The sequence below is a fragment of the Pleurodeles waltl genome, chromosome 2_2, assembly GCF_031143425.1.
Source record: "Pleurodeles waltl isolate 20211129_DDA chromosome 2_2, aPleWal1.hap1.20221129, whole genome shotgun sequence".
Lineage (NCBI taxonomy): Eukaryota > Metazoa > Chordata > Amphibia > Caudata > Salamandridae > Pleurodeles > Pleurodeles waltl.
This window is the reverse complement of record NC_090439.1, coordinates 876024191-876048540: the sequence shown is the minus strand read 5'-3', so window position 1 is coordinate 876048540 and position 24350 is coordinate 876024191. Positions and strand designations below refer to the sequence as shown.

Below are 24350 nucleotides of genomic sequence, written 5' to 3'. Positions count from 1 at the left end.
AAAGGGCAGATTGGGCTTAGTATGCTGTACTCATACTTAGCGTAGGCAGGAGGATTATAGATCCATCCCCTCCTTTTCGACTGTATGGTAGGACTGTTTTTGTGTTTTACACTTCTAGTTGCATGCTTGCTTCTATCGTGTTTTATCTTCCTAGTTATTGCTATACACATGAATTTATCTAAGATGCAGTTATTTCAATAAATGCTTATTGAACTATATTTTGCCTCTGTTGTATTTGCCGCAGTGAGATTTTGGCAACTGAGAGAAAGGGATGCGATCTGATGTACAACGATTCCCTGAGGAGTCTATCTTGCCATGTGCTGGTTGCCACAATCATCTCGGTTAGAGATGAGGCGCTGCTAGTTAGCCGGAAAACCTGGATTAGGCCGACAGGTGTCACCTGGTGTGGAATTGTACTTAGTACCCGCAATCCAGGCGATCCTACCACCCAAATCGAGTAGCCTATAATGCGAACCTACGCAACAGCATCTGCTGGCTTAAAATTGATAAGCAACTGTGTCTTAGCCAGCATTAATTTATAGCCAGAGAACATACCAAAATTATTACCCTCATCAGTTATATGTTTGATGGCTGCCCGTGGGTCTACTGTGAAAATGGCAACGTCATCAGCATAGGCAGCAATTTTAAGCTTGCAGCCATTAGATATTACTGGCAGTATCCTTTCATTAGCAAAGAGGGAGTTCAAGTAAGGCTCTATATAAGGAGTAAACAAGAGAGGGGAGAGTGGGCACCCCTGTCGGGTACCCCTAAAATCTCAAATGTTGAGCAGCAACTCCCTCCATAGACTAATTTGGCCCTAGGACATTGGTATAGAGACTTTACCAAAGATATTGTCCCTTAAAGCCAAGGGCCTCCATTGTGCTCCATATGCATCCCCCAAACCACCCAGTTAAAAGCCTTCTCAGCGTCCAGTAAAATCATGCCAATCTTTATCCCTTCTTCCTCTTCCACATCAAATACCGCCACAGCTGAATTAGTATAACTTACAGTGTCCATTCCTAGGACAAAACCGTGTTGTTGTGATGAAACCAAATGCAATATTAGCGGAGTCAGCCAGATAGACAATATCTTTGCAAAAATCTTTGCATCTGAATTTATAAAAGAAAGAGAATGATAGGACCCCTATGCTCCATAGGACCCCTATCCTCCAGTGGTTTACCTTTCTTCAGGAAAAAAGCAATATTAGTACTGTTCCGTGAGGGAGGTACGTCTCTCTCTCTCTCTCTGGCGATATGTCCAATCAACTTCATGAATTCTGGTACCATAGTGCCTCTAAATAATTTGTAAAATTTGAGCAGAATAGTATCTTCTCTGGCAGCTTTCCCGGAAGGTAGGGTCTTAATTTAATCCTCTAGTTCAGACACAGATACATCCTTCTGTAAGACCGCGGCCTGGGTGTTATCTAAATGTGGCAGCTTGCAGCCCTGCAGATATTCCACCAGATCAGACTGGTTAGATAAATGTGAGTAAGAATAAAGATCTAGATATTAATGTGTAAACTGCTCTGCAATCACCTGAGGATTAGTGTACAGCGATCTGTCTGCCCCTTTAATACTATGAATGGTGCACCTCACCTGGATTTTTTTATCTGCACTCTGGCACCAGCACTCGCCCTACAGATTCACCATACTCATACTGTAGCACTTTGGTTTTGTGATAACTAGCAGCCAATTTAGAGCATTCAATCTAATAATAAAGGCTTCGCATTAAACCCTTCGCTGCCAGGCTTTTTCCCCCCTCCTGTGACAGGCCTTTTTTTGGCTATTTGGGGCTGTCTGCGATTAAGCCTTCATAACTCCACATAAGCTACCCACGCCAAATTTGCGCCTTTTTTTGCCAACATCCTAGGGATTCTAGAGGTATCCAGAGTTTGTGGGTTCCTCTGGAGGAGACCAAGAAATTAGCCAAAATACAACGTAAATCTTGTGTTTTAAAAAGAAAATGGGAAAAGGGGCTGCAGAAGAAAGCTCGTGGTTTTCTTCCAGAAAATGGCATCAACAAACGGTTTGCGGAGCTAAAATCTCCATCTTCCCAGCTTTCAGGAACAGGCAGACTTGAATCAGAAAACCCAATTTTTCACCACAATTTTGTCATTTTACTGGGACATTCCCCATTTTTACTATTTTTTGTGCTTTCACCCTCATTCCAGTTAGTGGCAGAAAAGGGTGTGAAATTAATGCTGGATCCCAGACAGCTAAACAGTTCTGAGAAGTAGACAGAACACTGAATTCAGCAAGGGGTCATTAGTGTGGGTTCTTCAAGGTTTTCCTACAGAAAGTAACCGCTAAAATAAAAAACAAATATTGAAATTGAGGTGAAAAAAGAGTAATTTCGGGCAACGTTTTCTTCTATAACTTTTTCCAGCCATGGCAGATTTTTTAAAGCAATGTACTGTTACGTTTGCTGGACTCTTCTGGTTGCGGGGATATATAGGGCTTGTAGGTTCATCAAGAACCCTAGGTATCCAGAGCCAATAAAGGAGCTGCACCTTGCAATGGGTTTTCATTATATACTGGGGGTATACAGCAATTCATTTTGTGAAATATAAAGACTAAAAAAATGGTATCAAGGAAACCTTTGTATCTCCAAAATGGCCACTAGATAAGGTGTTGGAAAGCAGTGGTTATTTGCACATCTCTGAATTCCAGGGTCCCCATACTATCATGTGAACTACAGGGCATTTCTCAAATAGATGTCTTTTTTTACACACTTTCTTACATTTGGAAGAAAAAAATGTAGAGAAAGACAATGGGCAATAACACCTATGCTGCTATTCTGTGTTCCCCCAAGTCTCCTGATAAAAATGGTACCTCACTTGTGAGGGTAGGCCTAGTGCCCGCGTTAGGAAACGCAACATGGACACATCACATTTTTACATTGAAATCTGGTGTGTTTTTTGGAAAGTGCCTAGCTGTGTATTTAGGCCTCTAGCTCAGCTGGCACCTAGGGAAACCTACCAAATTTTTGTAAACTAGAAACCCAGGTGAATCCAGGATGGAGTGACTTGTGGGGCTCTCACCAGGTTCTGTTACCCCAAATCCTTTTCAAACCTCAAAATTTGGCAAAAAAACACCTTTTCCTCGCATCTCAGTGATAGAAAGTTCTGGAATCCGAGAGGAGCCACAAACTTCCTTCCACCCAGCATTCCCCCAAGTCTCCCATTAAAAATGGTACCTCACTTGCGTTCGTAGGCCTAGTTGAAAACTGCTGTGTTTTTTTTTTTGGGGGGAAAGTGCTTAGCTGTGAATTGTGGTCTCTAGCTCAGCCGGCACCTACCAATTCTGCGCATTTTTGAAAACTAGACACCTAAGGAAACCCAGGATGGGGTAACTTGTGGTGCTCTCATCAGGTTCTGTTACCCAGAATCCTTTTCAAACCTCAAAATTTGGCAAAAAAACACCTTTTCCTCACATCTCAGTGATAGAAAGTTCTGGAATCCGAGAGGAGCCACAAACTTCCTTCCACCCAGCATTCCCCCAAGTCTCCCATTAAAAATGGTACCTCACTTGCGTTGGTAGGCCTAGTTGAAAACTGCTGTGTTTTTTTTTGGAAAGTGCCTAGCTGTGAATTGTGGTCTCTAGCTCAGCCGGCACCTACCAATTCTGTGCATTTTTGAAAACTAGACACCTAAGGAAACCCAGGATGGGGTAACTTGTGGTGCTCTCATCAGGTTCTGTTACCCAGAATCCTTAGCAACCTCAAAATTTGGCAAAAAAACACTTTTTCCTCACATTTCGGTGCTGCAAAGTTCTGGAATCTGAGAAGAGCCACAAACTTCCTTCCACCCAGCATTCCCAATAAAACAATTGTACCTCACTTTTGTGGGTAGGCCTAGTGCCCACGACAGGAAATCAGGAAATACCCCAAAACACTACGTAGACGCATCAAAATGATCAAATACAAAACAACCTGTTTTTGCGGTGTGCACCTGCATTTTTGGTCCTGGGCTCAGCAGCTATCTAGGGAAACCTACCAAACTCAGACATTTCTGAAAACTAGACACCCGAGGGAGTCCAGGGAGGTGTGATTTGCTTGAATCCCCCAGTGTTTTCTCACCCAGGATCCTCAGCAAACCTCAAACGTAGCTAAAAAAGCACATTTTTCCCACATTTCTGTGTGGAATCACAGCACTGGCACATATTTCCTACCACGAAACGTTACCCTCAGTCTCCCGATAAAAATGATACCTCACTTATGTAGGTGGGCCAAGTGTCTGTGACAGGTAAGAGCCAAAAACATGTCGAAATTGAGGGGCAACCAAAGCGGATCCAAAAGGGCAGTTTGAAAAAAAAAAATTGGGCTGAAAAGTGGGGCAGAATTTTTATCTGTATAGATGCAACAATGCTGGGTGGTAGGAATTTTGTGGATTCCTGCAGATTCCGGAAGGTTCCATCACAAAAATATGTCGAAAATGTGTGATTTCAAGCTAAGTTGGAGATTTGCAGAGCATTGTGGGTAGGAAAATGGTGCGGGTGCATGTGAAGCACACCACCCTGGGCTCACCCAGATGGTTCGTTTTCAGATGTGTCTAAGTCTCGTAGATCTTTCTGCATGGCAGCGTCCCGAAGTCCAAAAAGTGCAGCCCTCACCATTCCAAGTGGGACGATTTTGAGAGTTAGACAAGCTCTCATGGCCCACATGTAAAACCGAAACCCACAATAATGAAATGTCCTCTTGCTTGCTGTGGGATAAGATGTTTTAGTGTGCAGGGGAGAGCTAAAAGACTGTTACCCCCTTTAGTTGGGATGGGGCATAACCATGCCCATACTGGTTGGTGGCCACGACCTCACTATTTTTTTTTTTTTTTATTCCCTGGCATCTAGTAGGCTTTCTGTCCCCTCGGGGAGTGGATCAGGGGTAATTTTCCCATCTGCCTACCGGTGGGCAGAACAACTTTGTCCCCATTTATTTGGGGTGGAGGTATGGCCATACCCCCACCCTCTTTTCTTGAAAAACATTCTTCCCTGGTTGGCCTTCTGCCCTCCTTGGGGCAGATGGGCCCCCCAAAAATAGACCAAGCTGCTCCAAAGGGGGCAGAAATCGCCAACATTAATATGCCCCCATGGGGAGCGACCCTTGCCCAAAGAGCTGCCCCCCCAAACAAAACACACACACCTATTCCTGGTGCCTAAGTGGTTTCTGCCCCACCCCGGGGGCAGATCAGCCTAATAGAGATCAGCCGATCTGCCCCCAAGGGGGGCAGAAATGGCCTAAAATTAATTTGACCCCCAGGGGATCGACCCATATCTGAGGTTTCGCTCCCCATCTGTAAACATTTTTTTTTTTAAATCCCTGGTGCCTAGTGGTTTCAGCCCCCCTTGGGGGCAGAGCTGCCTAATTAAAATAGGCCTATCTCCCCCCAAAGGGGACAGAAATGGGCTAAAATAAATGTGCTCCCCCTCCCACCCCCGCCAGGATCGATCCTTGCCTAAGGGGTCGCTCCCCTTGCGTGAAATTGGCGTAAAAAAAAAAATCCATGGTGTCTAGTGGTTTCTGTCCCCCCTTGGGTGCAGATTGACCTAAGAAAAATAGGCCGATCTTCCCCGAAGGAGGGCAGAAATGGCCTAAAATAAAATTGCCCCCCAGGGGAGTGACCCTTGCCTGTCTCCCAATCTGAAAAACAATCAAAAGAAAAAAATCCCTGGTGCCTAGTGGGTTCTGTCCCCAAGGGGGGCAGATCGGCCTAATTAGAATAGGCCGATCTGCCCCCAAGGGAGGCAGAAATAGCCTAAAATAAATTTGCCCCGCCCCAGGGGAGCAACCCTTGTCTAAGGGGTCGCTCCCCTTGCGTGAAATTGACCTGAAAAAAAAACCCTGGTGTCTAGATGTTTCTGCCTCCCTTGGGGGCAGATAGGCCTAATAAAAATAGCCGAAAAACAATTTGCCACCCAGGGGAGCGACCCTTGCCTTAGGGGTCGTTCCCCATGTGTAATAAATGTAAAAAAAAAAAGAAATCCCTGGTGTTAGTGGCAGAAAAGGCCTGATTAAAAAATGCCCTCCTTGGGGAGGGGCCCTTGCCCAAGGGGCCGCTTCCCTCATATGTAAACACAACATAAACAAACATCCCTGGTACTGCTTCACGATCGAGCTGCAGAAATGCTCAAAGAGATATCAAATGAAAGGAAAAGCGTTTCCTTTCCTTTGATGCCTCTCTGCCTGCCCCCAACCCCCTGATCGGACAAGAAATGTAAGCATTTCTCTTCCGATTGCGCTGGAAGCTGAACTTCCAGTGCGGTGGGGGTAGCCTCTGATAAGGTCAGCACATGATCGTGTGCTGACGTCCTCAAACGTCACTGGTGGGGTGGAGGGGGCTGGTGGTGGTAAGGGAAGTGATTCCCCTTCCATCCCTGCACAGAGCACCACGGCTGAGAACGTAACCACCTCGTCCCTGGCACCCAAGGGGTTAATGAAACCTAAATGCAAGCTCAAACAGCATTAACATATGGGCAAAAGTATTACCTCAACTGCAGGCAACACCCTTGCCAGCTCCATAATTTAGTTCTGTAAATTGGCATCCAAAGGATTTGTGCTTCAGGGGGTTGCGCCTTCTTGCCCTAAGGACAAAGTACATCTGAAAACGTGTTGTCCTTGACCCCAAACAATATCTTCTCGATGTTGGTCTATATTAATTCCACACGCCTGCTGCTTTATTGCAATATATGATTTTATTCTAAAAACCATTGTTCCATTCCATGCCTCTGTGTGCTGCAACATCATCTGTAACTCCTTCTTCAAATGCTCTGAAACCAAAATGTTATTCCCGTACAAACAAACAAAGAAGAAGGCCCTAGTGGAGCACATAGACAACAGCTCCAATAGCGAGAAAGAAATCTTTGCAGTCATCAAAGGCTTCACCTCTCCAATCGCCACCATCAACTGCATCATCCTCTTGCAGACTTCTTGAACAACAAAACCATATACAATAACTTTGACCCTCAACCAAACCCTTACACCAGGGCCTCCAGCTTCCCTTTTGACACCCATGGCAAAACCCTGATGGCTTGGAAAACACTCCCAAGAGACAAAATGGCCAGCATCATGAAAACCATTCACTCTGGGGCACATACTGATCCATGGAGCTGCTCCCACCAGCAAAGTCCTCACCCACATCATGAACATTTCCATCACTTCCGAAGTGTTCCCAGATGCCTGGAAACACCAAATGGCCTCAGCATTGCTCAAGAAACACTCAGTAGACCGTGTATAGCTACCAAACTACCGCCCAATCTCCCTTCCACCCTACCCCGGCAAAAGTAATGGAAAAAAGCCATAAATACAAAGACCTCATACCACATCAGTGCACACCAGCTCCTTGGTAAGTCCCAATCGGGTTTCTGGCCAAACCACAGCACAGAGACTGCCCTCATAGAAGCAACCAACAACATCAGGATGATCCTAGACCGTGGCGACACAGAGGCCTCTTACTACGTGACCTCTCCGCTGTCTTAAACACATTCTTCCACCTGACCCTGATCAGAAGTATAAACAAGACAGGCATACAAGGACCTGCCTTCAGCTGAATCTGTTCCGTCTTCACAGAAAGGACACAAAAAATCAACCTAGTACCCTACACATCGAAGTCCAAGAAAAACTACTCTGGCTTCCAATCCGCTACTGCACTCAATTCACTCTCCTCACACACACATACAGAGAACTACACATAACCAGCCCTGCATACCTGAACAGCCGCTTACACTTATATTTACCACCCAGACACCTCTGCTGAGCCAGGCTCTCATTAGCAAGCAGGGGCGTAGCTTGGTCAGTAAAACTGGGGAGGGGGCGAGCATCAGATTTTCCAACAATCATGCTAGCATATAATATAAAATACACTATACGACACGCAGGGCACATGAGAGGGGCTAAAGGGGCAGCACCTATCTCTCTGTTACGGAGGACTGAGGATCACACTCAGTACTTGATGTTTGCAGAGGGTTTGATGCTGTTCATTAGCAGAACCATTTAGGGAGACCGGAGGACACCTTGCACACACAGGCCACTTATGGCTTCTCCCCCTTCTAGTTGCTGTCTTTCTTTGGCTAGTCCCTATGTCAGTAATATGCTGGACCTCACCTCCTCGACAGTTTCTCCTCCTTCATGGGCTATGTACCATCCTTCCCTCTCTCAGCAGACAGGTAGGCTTTTAGGCTGTAAGCAATCCCTCAGCTCCTCTAGCACAAAATGCAGACTTTAGGTGATGTTCCCACACCTATGGGAGCCCTGATCACACAACAGTACTTCGAGCATTCTGCAGATTGCTCCCTTCCTTGGTCATGAAAACCTGAAGTACATGAGGATGAGCAAAATAGGGTGTTTTCAATCCCACTTTTATATAAGTTTTCCATACCGGGATGTGGATCCGCTGTCTAGTGTGCAGATCTGATTTTGGTAGTTCTCTTCAGATGTAATATTCTGCATGTTCTTGAGACACCGCCTCAGTGAAAGGTGATGACTTGTACAGCAGGTAGCAGTTATATAGGCTTCAAGCAGAAGCATTCAAAACAAGAGCACAGTGACAAAAGGACCCACCTGCTGCCTGCTTGCACAACAGATAACAGTTGTTCTGGCTCCAAGCAGGAGCATTCAAAACAAGGGCACAGTGACTAAGGGACCTGCCTGCCTAGAAACTGAAGTCCCATTCCTCACCCCTACCATCTACCAAATGGTGGTGCTCAGGAAGAACTGTTTAGCAGCCCTGTACTTGTCCCTCACCATGAACCTGTTAATTTTACATGGGCTTGAATTATCTGTAACTTTTTCAGGACATAAAACAAACTCTTGTAAGTCCATAATATTTCCACTGGGCTGCTTAATGATTGTGCTACTGGAGAAGATCTTGAAGTTGGGCATGTGCTGAGAGAGGGAGGATTTTAGGTACCCAGGGAATCATTGTTGCACACATCCTGGACAAGCATTACACATACAGTGTGGGCAGGGTGATTCAAGGGCTGATGTCTCTGGTTCACTTTTGCAATACTCTTCCACCTTCCAGCACGAGCAGAATTGCTGTAGCAAAAATTGTGTTTCTTCCTTGTTGCATGCGTACAGTACAAAGCTCCACATGACCCATCTTGACTTTCACATTCAAAGAAATGGACAGCCTCAGGGTTTCCCTAGTGTGGGCTGGAAAGAGTAGTAGGGTTGTCTAAGTATGCGAAGTTGGATCAGGAGGTGAGGATAATTTGGTTACCAGACTTAGAACTATATTATACTACTCCTTGTCTACAGCATGCTGTGAAATGGTGTACAGGCGAGTAGAATAGGAAGTGGATCCCTCACGGGGGAGTCACTATTAGAGCTCCTGAATAGAAGATAAACTTTCTGTTTCAATACCCTTGCATTGTAAGGCAGATAGGACGAGCCTGTTAAACTGCAGTTAAGAAAATCCTCCTGAAAACCCTGTTCTCTAGGGACTTGGATATATGGGTCCTACAGCTTCTTAACCTGAGACCATATTGATAGCTTGTCGGATAGGGAAGGGATGCATCATTCTAGGAATCTCTACTCCGGGGAATTATGTATGTCTGTCTTTGAGGCGCAGATGGCCTTTGACATCAGACCTAGACATTTTCTACAATTAGCCCTATTAGGCAAAGTTGCAAAATATATCTGGAGAGATTTCTCTAATGTGCTAAACTGCATGCTCACTCTCAAGTCAATGCTAGAATTAGGCTCAGGATGTCGACAAATATCTGTATTACATAAGGCTTTGAAGTCAGACAGAAGACATTTACCATTGAAAGACAGACACTATTGGAAAGACGGCATTCAGAAACAAATCTTGGTTAGGGAATTGAAAATGAAGTGTACCCATGTAAAAAGAGTTTCATGTAATGCAAGGTTTAGGCTAATTCATTTTAATTTCCTACTTCATATATGCCTGACCCCCTTGAAACTCAAGAAGATGTACCCTGGGATGTCCTCAATCTGTTCTAGTGGTGGAATATCAGAAGTGTAATTTACCCATCTGTCTTGGATCTGTGACTCAATAAACGGTTATTGGGAGTAGGTGGCAATGAAATTTCAGAAAGTGACATGCATCCAGCTGTAGGTCTCTCTTAAGCAGTGCCTCCTTGGTGTCATACCCAAAACCAAGGGAAAGATCTAGTGCAGATTTGTGTTGCAGTGATTGGTGTTGGTGAAGCACTGTATATCTGTCTGTTGGCTCCACCCTGGGGTCCTACTGTAAACCCATGGGAAGGAGATGTGAGAGTGTGTGACCTTGTTGAGGAATCTTACATGAGGGTCATTAGAAAAGATGAGAGAGCTGAAGAAAATGTAGTGGCCTGTATAGATATGATACATGCATCGGACAGCCCTTCCGGCACAGAGTTGCCAACTACTTTATTGGCTTGAGACAGAGAGAGACTGTGTCTTAAAAAATATTACCCCTGTACGCAGGGATCAATAATAGTAAACACCACTCACATGCCATATGACATTTAGGCAGGGTGATCATTATCAATGTTTGCTCACATGATACATGTACAGCTGTCTAAATTAGAATGCAAATTTATCCAAGAATACAGTGCAAAAACATGTTACTTTGTTCTTTTTTATTTATGCATTAAAATGAAAAAGTAAAGCTGTTAAATCCGCAGCCTTTTTCTAAAGTCCTCATTGAATTTATGAGGGGTGCCCTGCCTCCACCAACCCCCCACCTGAACTTTAGTGCACAGCAACATAATCAGGACACTTCCACTGTTTGGGTAAGCTGCCTCTACCCTTCATCTTGTGCCATGCAAAACCAGGAGCATCCATAATGGATTCCAATGGTCCCAGTACTGAAACTCTCATCACAAACAGGCCTTGTACCATACACGTGTCACACACTCACTGCACATGCATGCACTTGAAATGCACATGGAATGTCAGTGCAAGGAACAACAGAACTTTACATAAGAAGGGTTAGTAGTCTATATTCTCCTTGACACAGAAAAAGGTCTGGTCATAGTAATGATTCAGAAAATCGTGGTACACTGCCATCACTGCTTTATGTTACTCACCCAGGCAATTGACAATCGTGTGCTCCTCAAGGTCACAGAATAGGCTCTGGAACTCACAGTACAAGGGACAGGCCAATGCCTCGGCCACAGGCTAGATTACAGTTATGTGACGGCCAAACTAAAGGTAAACATACCAGTTTCACAAGTAGTCTGGCACTTAGGGCAGAGGTACATGCCCATTCACCATGGAGGGCACATTTCTGTCCCAACAAATACCAAAACTAAACTTTCTCACCCGTTGATTGGTTCTGCAGTCTGAATCGAAAGATGCTGACAACAGTTAACCAAGCATTGCAAAGATCTCTAAAAGAAATATATATTTATCATCAGTTTACCAGTATTGCAGTTCTTGTTTTCATCATGGAAACTCGGAAATAAGGATCAACTAAATTTACCAACATTGTTTTGCACTGAAACAATTGCAGGTCGCTCCCCTTCATTTCTGAAGAATTCCGGCCTCTGAAGCCTAAATTCTGCCCCTCTCTAAATGTATACAATATGACTACAATGTTCTGTTAAAACATTATCAAGACCACTCCCTTGCTTTGGAATAGGAAATCAAAGCCTTATCAACTTGGTTAAACAACAAGGCACAGGAGAAACCTCTGATCCCAGTGCAGATCAGATTGGAAAGGACTAAGAGTCCTTGAGCTTCAGCTTTGACATCCAGTCTAAGAAGAGCAAGGTCCTATGTATTCCTCAGTTGTGGAATGGCTACATGCAATACATATGATGAGTTTCCCAATTTCCACATTGGCCTTGTGCCTTTTGTTACTGGAAATTTACTGTTGAGCATTCTTATTTTTGTCAACAGAAATGGAAAAGCGGATTTTTGAGGAATTCTCTTGCCTCCTAGCCTTTTGAAATGTACATCTCAAGTAAGAATTTCTAACAAAAAGGAAAGATTGTTTCACAGGATGATGGTAGAGCTAAATTAAATTCTAGCAGTCTCAAGCATCCACCTAGACAGGATATTGATATGTAGTTGCTAGTCCAGGCCTTACTGTTCCCGATCTGAATTAATGGAGATGTTGGAATTCTCCAAGATAAGATCAAGAGTATTACTAATAAAATGAGGGCAATACTTCTGAAATAACATGTAGGATTGCCAAGGAAGAAAGATGCAAGAAGGAAAAGGGTCTCCAACTACAAGAAGCTACTGGCATAGTGGACTCAGAGAAATATTCAAGCAACGAGATGGACGAATCAACAACAGAAGTAAAGTTATCTCAATAATGCTAATGAGTCTGCAACAAATTAAGTTTGATGTTTTTTCAGACTTCTACAATCAGAACATTTGTCAGTGAATGTTTTCATTTAAAAATCTTCACAATGGCATTGGCTTAATTTATTTGGTGGCATACCTTTGAACGTTTACCAATAGACCAGTGTGGTATTTTAATGCGTTAGTTGTGTAAAAAATGATGTTAGTCTTCTGGTGTGACTAAAAGAACATGTTGTTTTAATTAGTATGATCCAGCCCCTTTGACTGCCTCGCTAATCTTTTCGATTTACTGTTGCAACTGGATAATAAATCTCCTCTCTATCTTCAGCACGTGGCTGGCGTTATGAGCACTCTGCTACTTTCTTCCTCCATTCGTAAAAGATTTTTCCTCATCAGGTTGGAGGGAAAGAGACAGAGAGAACGACTGAGACAGAGAAGAAAGTGATCTAGTTTCTACTGTACTATTATTCTAGGAACATTTAAGTCAAAGAAGCACTTTGCTTTCTGAGTGTAGACGTTGGAGACCAGAAATAACCCATTTGACATCAAAACCAGAACAAGATTAAAGTTGTGTAGCAGTATGTTCAGAAACTGTGTAAATTGACTGAAAGAACTTCAGAAATACCAGAAATTGTTGAGAACAGTAGTGGATACATTGTGAAGATGAAGGATAAACTAATTACTTAAACTGAGAAGAGCTAAAGACTGCCATTTCGATGCAAGAAGCATCAAAATGAGAAATTCACAGGACTAGAAAAAATAATGATTCAGTCAAGAGAGCTGATGGTATGGCTTCCTTTGTGCCTCCATCTGATCTTTTCATACATTAACTGCAAAGAATTGTAATGTGTTTAAATTACAAACAGTTTCATTAGTCCGACAACTGACAGCAAGAAAAAACAATTAATGCACTTATTAGGTTTTCTGCCCCTCTTACATATAAAATACTTGTTGTTTCTCTGGTTCTATCTGTTAGCACCATAACATTACATATTGCATCCTAACCGTTTATCAGTTGCTGGTTTTGGATCAAATCCATCTGTTTACATTCCACTTATCTCACCATGATTACACAAGCTGTCTCATGGTCTAAGATTACAAGCCCTGCATGTGGTTTCTTCTTTCTTCCCATATACCTTCTCATATCTTCTGGGACAACCCTCCTAGTGTTTTAAAATATTGAAAATAGTTTTTGTCTTTTTCTTCTTTGTCTTTAATCCCCTTCTAAAATATAGTATGCTGACATTCTTATAAATAAGGAGGAGGTGGATCAAAGATGACAATCTGAGAGAGCGAGAAAGAGAGAGAGAGAGACAGACAGAAGCAAGAGCTCAGAGGTATAGCAAATAGAGATAGACACAAATTAGGGCAGAGAGAAAAGGGAGACAGAGGCAAACAAATTAAAAGATTAGGCATAGAAGAGGGGAAGCTCAAAGTGGCAGACATAGAGAAACAGAGGGAGAGAAAGATAGACACATCCCCAAAAGCATAAAGATAAGGAAAAGACAGGAAGCCACCTCAGAGAGAGAGAGAGAGAGAGAGAGAGAGATGACAAAGTTACAGATGGGAGATAATGAGTTGAGAGAATGATTGTGTATGTGTCTGTGAGATAGAGTATAAAGGAGCCGAATTGACTGAGGAAACATATGCACGAACTTTGAAAAGTAAAACAAACCGATCAGTTCCAAATACAGTCATAGATGCATTCAGAAACCCATACACCCCAAAGATGATACATGATTAGGTAAAAGTGAATACATTGATAGTTGTGTTAATTTTTTGCATGTGTTTGCTATCTGGAGCCCTATGTTAAATATAGAGCTTTACTAGCACGCAGTCTGCTATTTGCACTGGATGATCACATCCGTGCATAACATAGAAATACCCCAAAACACATAAACGTAACACATACATACAACTTCGCACAATATTGGAAAAGTGTCTGTCCAGAGAGACATATACTTATAGACTACTTCTCAGAAATGAATGCACATAGACACAAAGATTCATTCTGCAAAGCACAGATTCATAGGACTACATGTTACCCTACTCAGAGATTATATCCAACAATTCCGAAATTTGAAGATTACTGATAGTAAAAGGTCCACACATACATATAAAAAATATACCATATTTACAGAGATTTCCAGATGAATGCAAATCTTGCATTAGCATCCTGTCTAGCATGTTTATGGGTAATAGAGCCTGAAGAGAATCTTCATCACTTGAAAAACATGATGCCGAAAACACAGAACTCTTAACATTTGTTTTCTGCCGCTCTACCACATGAACATGTCCATGGAGAAGGTAAAAACCTATGTATTCTCCTGTGTCCTTTCTGTGTCTATAGCAGCTCCTTCCAATGTTCCTTAATATTAATACTAAGTAGACCCCAGCAATCTGGTCATTGAACTACAATTTTGTTTCATCAAATGCTTTTATTGATCTGTTTTCCACAGCACTTGGACAGTAAGTGGATTTCTTCATCAAAAGAGATCATCGAGTTTCGGAAAGCTCTCCTTAACCCAGTCACAGTGAGCCAGTTCCAACGCTTCATCTCGTTGAAAAATGACTTTCTTGAGAATGATCTGCTCTTCTGGCTGGAAGTGCAAAAATATAAGGTATTGGGTTGCACTTGTTTAGTTGACTTCACCCTGTGTGCTACATAAGCTCCCCAGTCATTTACTTGATTCTTCTATTCACATCAATATGTACATGCTTAAATTACAGACTAATGGTCTCATTTAAAGTTTAGTGGTTTGACTTGCTTTAATCATAAAATGTTGTTGAGATTGCAAGTAAAGACGCAATAGCATCTCACTGTTGTACAGGAATCATCCATGAGTAGAACAGTACCACAAATCTTGGATATATAAAACCAGACCAAGTGGATGAACTTTAAAAGTGACCTTAAATATAGATGCAACCTTAGCTTGCGTTTTTTTTTTTTTTTGATAATCAACTTTAACCTAACAGTGGTACAAGCTTCACCGCAAGCACAGTGAACTACAATTTAGTTATCTTTCTTGATACCCATATGATGTATAATATAAGCTCACAACGCCACTTTGAAATGTCAGGTACCCAGAAAGCATAAGCCTTCCTATGTCACTTGTTTCATCCCACTTGACCCAACCATTTACCCCAAACTTGTTTATGTTTCAACGAACAGCCTCTTTCTACACATTCTCCTGAGTCGCACACCGGTCTAGACCCCTGCCATTGTGCCACAGTGGGTGGGGGGGTAGGGGGTACTGGGACTTTTCCATTTGACTGCAATATCACATTTGGCTGCCATTGTATTGGGTGCCCAGGAACGCCTTGTCTGCGCAAGAGCCCCTAGCACCCTCGAACACCCCAGTAGAAGGATCAGTGGGGTGTCCGGGACCACCCACACTAGGACCTGCATGAGCTCCCTCACTACTTTTGCCCTTTAGTGATGGATTACAGTACAGTACCATACCATATGGTAAAAGTCAGCTGGGTATTCTAAGCAACCCGGGTAGTTAGGGCTGGGGAGAAGCCCAATGTGGTGTAGTCTGATGGGAGTAAGGTAAGCGCAGTGTAGATAGTAAGTTTGTACTAGTCTCAATCTGGATGAAATGGTTAGGACCCGGGGGCCATTAGGACATCACGCCAATCATCATTTTCCAGTGGGCCCAACCAACGTTCCCAACGTTTTCTAAGGTGGTCTGTGATTGGAGAGGCATTAATAATGAAGGTGTGGTCGATCTGCGATATTCCTCCCTTCCCCAGTGCACCCATCAGAATTCTAGCTTCTACTGGGCTGAACTCTGGTATGGGTTCTTCACTTGGAACATGGGTGGCGAGTGTGTGTTGGAGTTGCAGGTATTTGTAGAATTGTGTAGGTCCCAGGGAGTTGGTTTCTTGAAGTTCATGAAAGGAGCGTACATGGGATCGAGACCATACAGCCCCTAATTGTGTAATGTCAATGAGGTTCCATTTCTGGAAGTCCTCCAATGTAGCCTTCTCCCTCAACCAGATGCCTTACCACAGTGGGGTCTGGAGTGTGAGTTTTGCCTCCCGTTGTGTTTGTCGAAAAGCAGCTCACCAAGCCAGAAAAATTGTCTTACTTACTTCTGGTAGGGTAATGGGTATCGGGGAGCCATAGCGCATTGCCATAACGTGGGAAAACCCCAGAGATGTGAGTTCCGACTGAGAAGTCTGGTCAGCCCGGCCCGAGAGAACCAGTCATTGACCAGCAGGAACTGAGCCGCTAGATAACAGAAGTATAGTTTTGATGCCCACAGGCCCCCATCGTAAGGAGCTTGTTGGCAATGGCCCGGAGCCAAACAAGGCCTAGTGTTACTCCACAGAAAGGAAGTTCTTAGTCTATCCACAGTATGGAACCAGTAGTGTAGCAAATGGATTAGGAAATTCTGAAAGAATTTAGGAAGTATCATTTTTTTATATAGGGCTATTTTCCCCATTGCATTCAACGGGAGCCATTGCCAACGGTGGAGGTCTGCCTTCCCAGTCAAGAGATTGAGGTTGAGGGGCTAGGTAAACTCTGGAAGGAGGGCCACCCAGATCCCTAGGTATCGGTAACTGAGATGACAAATTGGAATTTCAGATTGCCATGCCACACAATCACGGGACTCTTTGAGCAGTACCAAAACTGATTTGGCTGGTTTACCCGCAAACCTGATGCTTCGCTAAAGAGTTGGAGGATCTGGAGACAGTGTGGACTCGTTGTCATGGGGTCAGATAGATATAGTAAGACATTGAGCAGAATGCGATCTTCTTGAGCATCATCCCAGTGCCAGCCCCGTATCTGTGTGTCGCATCTGATAAGTTGGGCCAACAGTTCAATCACCAGCGCAAAAAGAAGGGGAGGTAGGGGGCAGCCTTGTCGCATCCCTCATCTCATGGGGAATGCATCTGATAGGACTCCATTGACCTGGACTTGGGCTGTAGGGTTAGAATAGAGCACATCTGTGAAAATGCTTCCGAAGCCTGCTCTCAAAGCACTCGCTCTAAATATCCCCAGTCCACCATGTCAAAGGCCTTTTCAAAATCTATCAGCAGTAAGGCCAGGTTGGGTGTGAGAAGATGGTGGTGAGCTAGAGCCACATGGAGCCATCAAAGGCAGTGTCTCATGCTTTTATGGGGCATAAAGCCGCACTGGTCCGTGTGGATGAGTATTTTAATTGCCATCTGGAAAAACGAGCACTTTGTTCTCTTGATATGACAGGTTTGGGTGAGAACAAGCCTTTTGCAGCACAGCATCTCTATCCTTAATTTTGAGGATAGGTGCAATTATGGGGCTGTGGGGGTCACCCGGAGGTGGCTTGGATGTCAGAGCGTCTTGTGCCTGCTCAATAGCGAACCATGGGGAGAGGCAGTCCGCCGGCTCCCAGGATTTGAACCAAGCTTCTATGAAGGCTGCTGCTTGTGGTGGTTCCACTCCTTCAGGCATACACACAAAACATGGATTATTTTGTCGAGAGTGGTTTTCTGCGACTTCCAAGCGGCGGTCTAGCTCAGCTGTGTGAGATAGTAGCTTGGTGACTTGTGTCTTCAGTGTAGTAACATCATCTTCCACCATGGAGAAACTGGACTGTTCCTCTGTGATTCTTGCCATGGCATTGCGTAGGTCCTGCCGTTTTAGAGTCATATCAACCCGTACTTTTATTTTGTTTTCAGTGGAGGCCTCGGATGTATGGATGGCTTGAAGGATGGCGGCCAGATCTCTCTTGGGGGCAGTACGTTTGTCAGTGGTTGGATCTTTAACAGGGCCGTTGTTGGTAGCATGTTGATCTATGCGCGTCTGCAAGATCTTCACACAGATGGATTTATCCTTACACATGGCTGCTGGGAGGAAAGTTGGTGTCCGAGGGTATTGCAGAGAGTCTGTCCGCCTTACCGTGGCAAAACGGGAGCAGTAGCAGCCAGACCCAGCGGTCGACTCCCAATCTAGACAGGATCTCAGGCTGACGACTGGAAGAACATCAGGTCCCAAAGTGTATGGAGGAAGCAAGAAGGAGATGAGCTTCACATCTCTGGATTCAGGCGTTTGTTTGTGATTGGCTGGTGTGGTGTGCTAGATCTGGCTGTATCTGGATAATGCTGCAAGTCATGGACAATTGCAATTAGAGGTGGAGTTCCCAGTAGAATTGTTGATCCTCTGGTCCGTCAGAGAGCCCCATAGGACCCAAACACTGGTCCACACAATGCGCCTATAGAGCATAGATCAGAGATTCATCTGAGTGGGTCAGTAATTTGTCCCTTCTGCCTGGGTGGCGCTGGGGGCGAGTAAATATGCCCCTGAAAAACAGTGTTTTCATGTCCTCAAGGGGTGCCAGGAGAGAGACGGTACCAGGGATTTGGAGCAGGCGAGGAATTCTCCCTCAGATAGTTTAAAATTACAACAGGTCTGAAAGGCCTGCTTCTCGAGTATGGCTCATATAAATAATGCTGTACTCCGTTGGATGAAGGTTAGTCACTGGGATTTCAGGGGCCAAGGCAGACTCAAGACAATCAGGGCACTTCATGAGGAGGGAACCATCTCCCATCTTGGTCGCTGGCACAGGTAACGTACATGGTGAAGGCTTCAGTCCTCAGTATGATCCCATGTAGGCAGCCTCTATGACGTCATGGGGCACTGCGGGGGCCCCAACACAGCAGCAAGAGGGGGGCAGTTCGAGCCAGATGGTACCTTCCTCCTGACCTGGGCTGCAGCTGCAGGGCTGGGCGCGTTCAGACTACCAAAGTGTCAGTTCAGGGCATAAAGCCGGGCCTTTAATAGCTGGGATCATCATTCTAGTACCAGTCTGGAATTGTCTCCAGCCGCTGTGCATACGGGGCAGGGCCAGCCGCCCCAGCCGATGTTACAGCCACGGCAGCCGCCACTCCCATCAGGAGCCACCCTAAATAGCTAAATAGAGACCCCAACCATGTCATAGCAAGGAACCAGAAGCACCACAGCCAAATTCAGGACACCTGCAAAAAAGAAGGGATGCTAGGTTAACAACCATGTGTCTCAGGAACATAGAGGAACAGATTGAGAACAGCCAGTCACCTGAGTGCCTGCACTTCCCTAAAGGAAGGACCCATCAGTCCAATGAGGAAATGAACTCACTTGAGCAGGGAAAGAACTCTATATTGATAGAAATAAACACTATAGCAGACCTTGCCAGTTCCAACCTTATGTGTAAGGTACCCCCACAAAAAGATGCACAAGATCTGCATTAACAAAACCTCTTACATTGAAGCCAACTTTAAAGTGCTCAAGAAACCCCCCAAAAGCAGACATACGAGCCATAAAGATAGAGCAAGTTCCTAAAGTAATTCCAAGAGGAAATTCACCCCATTGCAGCCAGACAGCTTCCACTGTGGAACGAATGCCCAAGCAGGAGCTGGCTTCAGTAGTAGTGAGTAAGACCGAAAGAGCCAGTTAAGAAGGCAGGAGCAATGCACTTGAGGCTCCCACCATGAAATGACACAAATTGGCCCCAAAGTGAAAACCATCAACAGTCCAATCAGACATAATTAAAGACTTTGGTGTGTTACAGACTGAAAACGTGACAGGGGATCTTGGAGAAATTTAATTCAAATCCTAGAGTGCAGTGCTCCACATCAGGTAAAAATCAATGGTCTAGGGCCTTTAATAGCTGGTCCTCCGTCCTCAGAGTTGATAGCTGAAGATCACACAACTCTGGAGATGGGAGTATTACTCCAAATTCTATGACCTGTATGTTAGGCTGGATAAATTCCTGTGTTGTTATAAAGTATACACTAGGGTCATACATACAAGATATTTGGCCAGGACCTACTCAGATCATAATCACTTGCTTTTAACACTTAACTAGGATACTCCCAGAGAAGCTATACCCACTTGGAAACTCAACACATATCTCATTGCATGAGGTGATTACTTATTATTTTGAGGAGAATGTGAGGCCAATGGCTTCGATATTGACAGAATGGGAAGCCTTCAAAATAGTGGTGAGGGGTCATTGCACAGCCCGTAGAGTCGGGCTGAGAACTCAGTTGCATGTGCAAATAATTAAACAGTAGCAGCTTCTAAATGCCCTCAAGAAATCCTTAGCAGGTGGTATTCCCTATTGTGATAGTCTTTGGGAGAAACAAGAGAAACATGATAGTAGAGAAGCTCAAAGGTTACATTTGTAAGACTTATCTTTTACTGGTACATGGAGGGGCATGACATGGCTGGGCAGCTACTTGCTTGGTGACTCAACTAAGACAAGTGAAGCTCTACCATTGTTTGCATACATACTGTTGAAGAGTGTTTGGCCTTCACCCAGGCACAGATAAATGCATCCATTAAAACCTATTGTGATGAGTTATATGCAACCATAGATCTTAGGAATGAGCACAAACTCTGGATTATGTGCTGGCGGCTTCACCCCCAGGGTTCTCGTTGGAGGTTGCAACCCTTTGAGGAACTGGCTTGAAGGTGCAAGAAGTGCGTGCTGGTAGCAGTGAGAGAAATGGCTGGAGGGAAGGTGCCTGGGTTGGACGGCCTGCCGAGCGAATTTTACATGTCTTACAGCAGTATATGCACTCTAAAAGTGGCTGAAGTTTAGACCAACGCTAGGGCAGTGAGTTGTTTGCTGGTCATGGTGCGTGAGGCAGTTATAGTCTTTTTTTATAAAAAGACGAAGACACGGCACTTATAGGCTGTTGTTAATGCTTAATGTTGACTACAAAATACTGAGGATAATCCTAGTGAATAGTCTCATCCCTAGAGTGAACAAATTACTTGTCCCAGACCAGGCCGGGTCCATCTCCTAGCGCATCACAATGCTCAATATCAGGAGGCCGATTCAGGCGTTGATGAATCACTTTGGGAATACCCTAGGACATTAGTGTTGTCAATCAACATCAAGAAAGCATTTGTTTCTCTCTAATGGCAATTTGTATACATAACAGTGCTTAACATGGGGATTGGTTCAAAACTTCTTGGTATGGACCCTGTTACTATATACCACCCCAGCAGCCCGAATGAAGACTGGCAACGTACTCTCAGAGCCCTACATTATTGGCAGGGGCATGAGGCAGGTTTGCATTTCTTTTCCTGTCTTGTTTGCATTTGCTGTGGAACCAATGATTTTTCTGGTCCACGAGGGGCACTTCTACCACTTTCTGGATATTAACTAGCAGCCACTTTATATCTCTCTCTGTGGATGATATGTTGTTATATCTACACAAAGAGAAGCCTTTTGTTAGTGGGGCAATCAAGACCCTGAGGCATTTTGGTAGTCCGCCAGGTTTAAAAGTTAATTGTGAAAAGTCATGTGACTACTTGATGAGAACATCAACTTGCACTGACAGACCCCCGTGCTGAGAGATACTATAAAATAGGAGCCAATGACATTCAAATACCTGGACATCAGCATATGCAGAACAGAACAAAACGTGCTTGAAGTAAATGTAATCAGCTCTGGCTTTGCTCCTGCAGTCCCTTAAATTCTGGCTCACTTTACCACTCTCGGTCATTGGATGAACAACACTTTCCAAAATGGTCCTGCTCCCAAGAGTGTTGTACTTCTTTGCCACCCTGGCCATTCTGATTCCTAGAAGTGTCTTCATTGAAATGGATCATATGCTACTTGACTTGATCTGGGGTACAAAGCAACATACAGTACCCATATCTGAGATGTGGTTACCAGTTGATGAGGGGGCTTGGCAGTACCAGGCTTAGAACTGTACTATCTGGCTGGACATTTACAGTGGCTGCTAGGTGGCAGGCTGCATGCTGGGATGGGGCAGATGAAAGGGGAATGACCACATCCACAAGGAACTTACTGACTCAGGTGCTCCTTAACCTAAGTAGGCAATCCCTTTTTGCCCACAAGGTTACACTAGATAAAACCCTTTGCTATGTCTGGTCCAGGGCACTACAGAGGATACAAACGAGTAAAAGAGTGCTGGGAACCACTGAACTGAAAGGCAGTCAAAGCTTGGGACTCTGGTGCCAACAGCTACACCACAGCTCTTTTGACAATATCCAGGATTGATTGTATATTTTTTCCTTTCTAGTTAATAATGAGGGCTGAAATTGAACATTCTGCTCTACATATGACTGTATGCCTATTGATATTGGGGTAAATCACAACTGAACATGTGACTTCCACCAAGCTTTAGAACTGGGAATACATGGGTATTCACGCTGGGTTTTTGACACTCATCCTACAATGGTATAACATGTGATGACTTGGTATATATGTTTATATGTTCATCAGCTGACATGAACATCCCTAAAGTGGTCTTTACCCTAGGGAGGCCTCCTTGGCCAATACTGTGTTGTAGGCTTTGGAAATGTGAGTCGAAAAATTGCTATTACAGGTATTTCATTATCACCCTCAGTTTTGGCATTGTATAATGTGACCTGGTCTATTTTTTTTGCCGGCTGATGTCTCTTCTTAGACACACTGAATTGTTGGAATCAACTTAGGAGATTTCTGAAGAACTGTTGAGGAGGGCTGTGATTTATATTCCATTGGTCAGAAAGAGTGCTACTTTTTAATTTTGAAAGATTTACAGTCCAGTCACCTTTCTTCCTTTTTCATAGTAATGGGTTCAACCTTCTGTTGCTACTCTTGCCCCTGGTCAGGTCTTTCCCTTTAAAGTTGAACACCCCTCTTAGGGTCAGACCATTCCCCTCTTCTGTCCTCAAAATATCTTTCTTTATATTGGCTTCACCGTTGGCCCTGTAAATAATAAGAATAGCATTTTTTAGCTTAGCAATAGCTATCAGGAGGCGTTAATGTTCTACATTTTCTTAGTTCAATATGCTTCACATTTTTAGGCAACATGTGGCGGAGACCCCATAACAGAGTTGATTAGTTCTGTCCTTTTTTGGCTCCTTTCGTTTATTCTCTTATATTTGGCACACTTTCAGCTCCCTCTGACATGCCATCAGACCTCAAAGAATTGCAGAGGCCTTCCATGGGGTCCCGCTTGTAGGTTCTATTTCTGCGCCACGTGTGCCTTTTGAATCCATTTCAGGCTCCACACCGGCTTTAGTGCTGACTTTGGTTTAGGAGCCACTCCCTGCACCAGTTCCACTTGCATCCAATCTACTTCCAGTGCCGAAGTCGCTGGAGGAGGTTTGGCTACCTATATCGGTTCCTAACTCTGAGCCAAAGTTGCCTGACTGAGGCATTGTTTCGATCCCATCGTAGTACAACCTACAGCCAACCCTTCTGAGACATTTACATTGTCTTTATCATGCAGCAGAGATATGTACTGTATATCAGCTTTTTGACTCAGATTCTTACTATAACAACTATGAAGAGAGGAATGCATTTCTCCCACAGATACCAGATTTCTCTCTCTCACTGGTCCTGCCACAGAGGAAAGTGCTTCTTTTGCTACTGCTATGCAACAACCTGCAGAGATCTTTGACCTGCAGGTCCCTACAATGGAGATTAAGGCTAATGTTTTGATTGAGATTTTTCAGCCTGATTATATGCCTGCTGCACCTCTCCTGCCGTTTAATGAGGTCTTAAAAGATACGCATTTGCGCCCTTGGGCATAATTTACAGTCAGTCATTTCCAGCTGCCTCCTGGGCCACTACAGCTATGCTTTAGGTGGTGTGGTTTGTCAAATCCGTCTGGCAGTTCCGGAGGACCCACATCCATCTTTAGCCCAAACTATTCAGGACTACTGGATGCAGGAAAATATATTAGATCTGGCCTGGACACAACCAGTTGTTTGGATCAGGCAAAGGGCACAAGTATAGTGCTTCAGTGCCACACCTGGATCTACCTGGATCTACAGGTTTCCTAGGATATGTCTACAATCCTTAATGGACAAAAGTGAGAAAATTAACTTGGCCATGGATGCTTTAAGAAATTCATGCCACAACATGTTCATTGGGGCTCTCAGCCCTACTAGGCAATTTCCACTAATAGTTTTGTCCTTGTCCTTGTCAAGGGTATTCCGTAAATTTTCAATATCACTAGTGCCACACCCCACTTTGGGCACAATAACATTCTCAGTCAGACAATGTTCCAGGCATCAAGGACAATTTGCAGCTCAGTCCACCATCTCTCTGGCCATCTCTCTGGCAATCACAACTACAAAACCACTTCAGTGTGTCTTTTTC

The 24350-nt window shown here is 44.2% G+C and overlaps 1 protein-coding gene across 2 annotated transcripts in view; it reads left to right on the top strand.

Moving 5' to 3' along the window:
* RGS22 (regulator of G protein signaling 22) overlaps window positions 1-24350 on the top strand; it is a 742354-nt gene that overhangs the window by 574391 nt on the left and 143613 nt on the right. For both annotated transcript variants that reach the window (XM_069220550.1, XM_069220549.1), the window contains exon 21: window positions 14712-14873. In XM_069220550.1, coding sequence (XP_069076651.1) covers window positions 14712-14873 — 162 coding nt within the window. The remainder of the gene's footprint in view (window positions 1-14711; window positions 14874-24350) is intronic.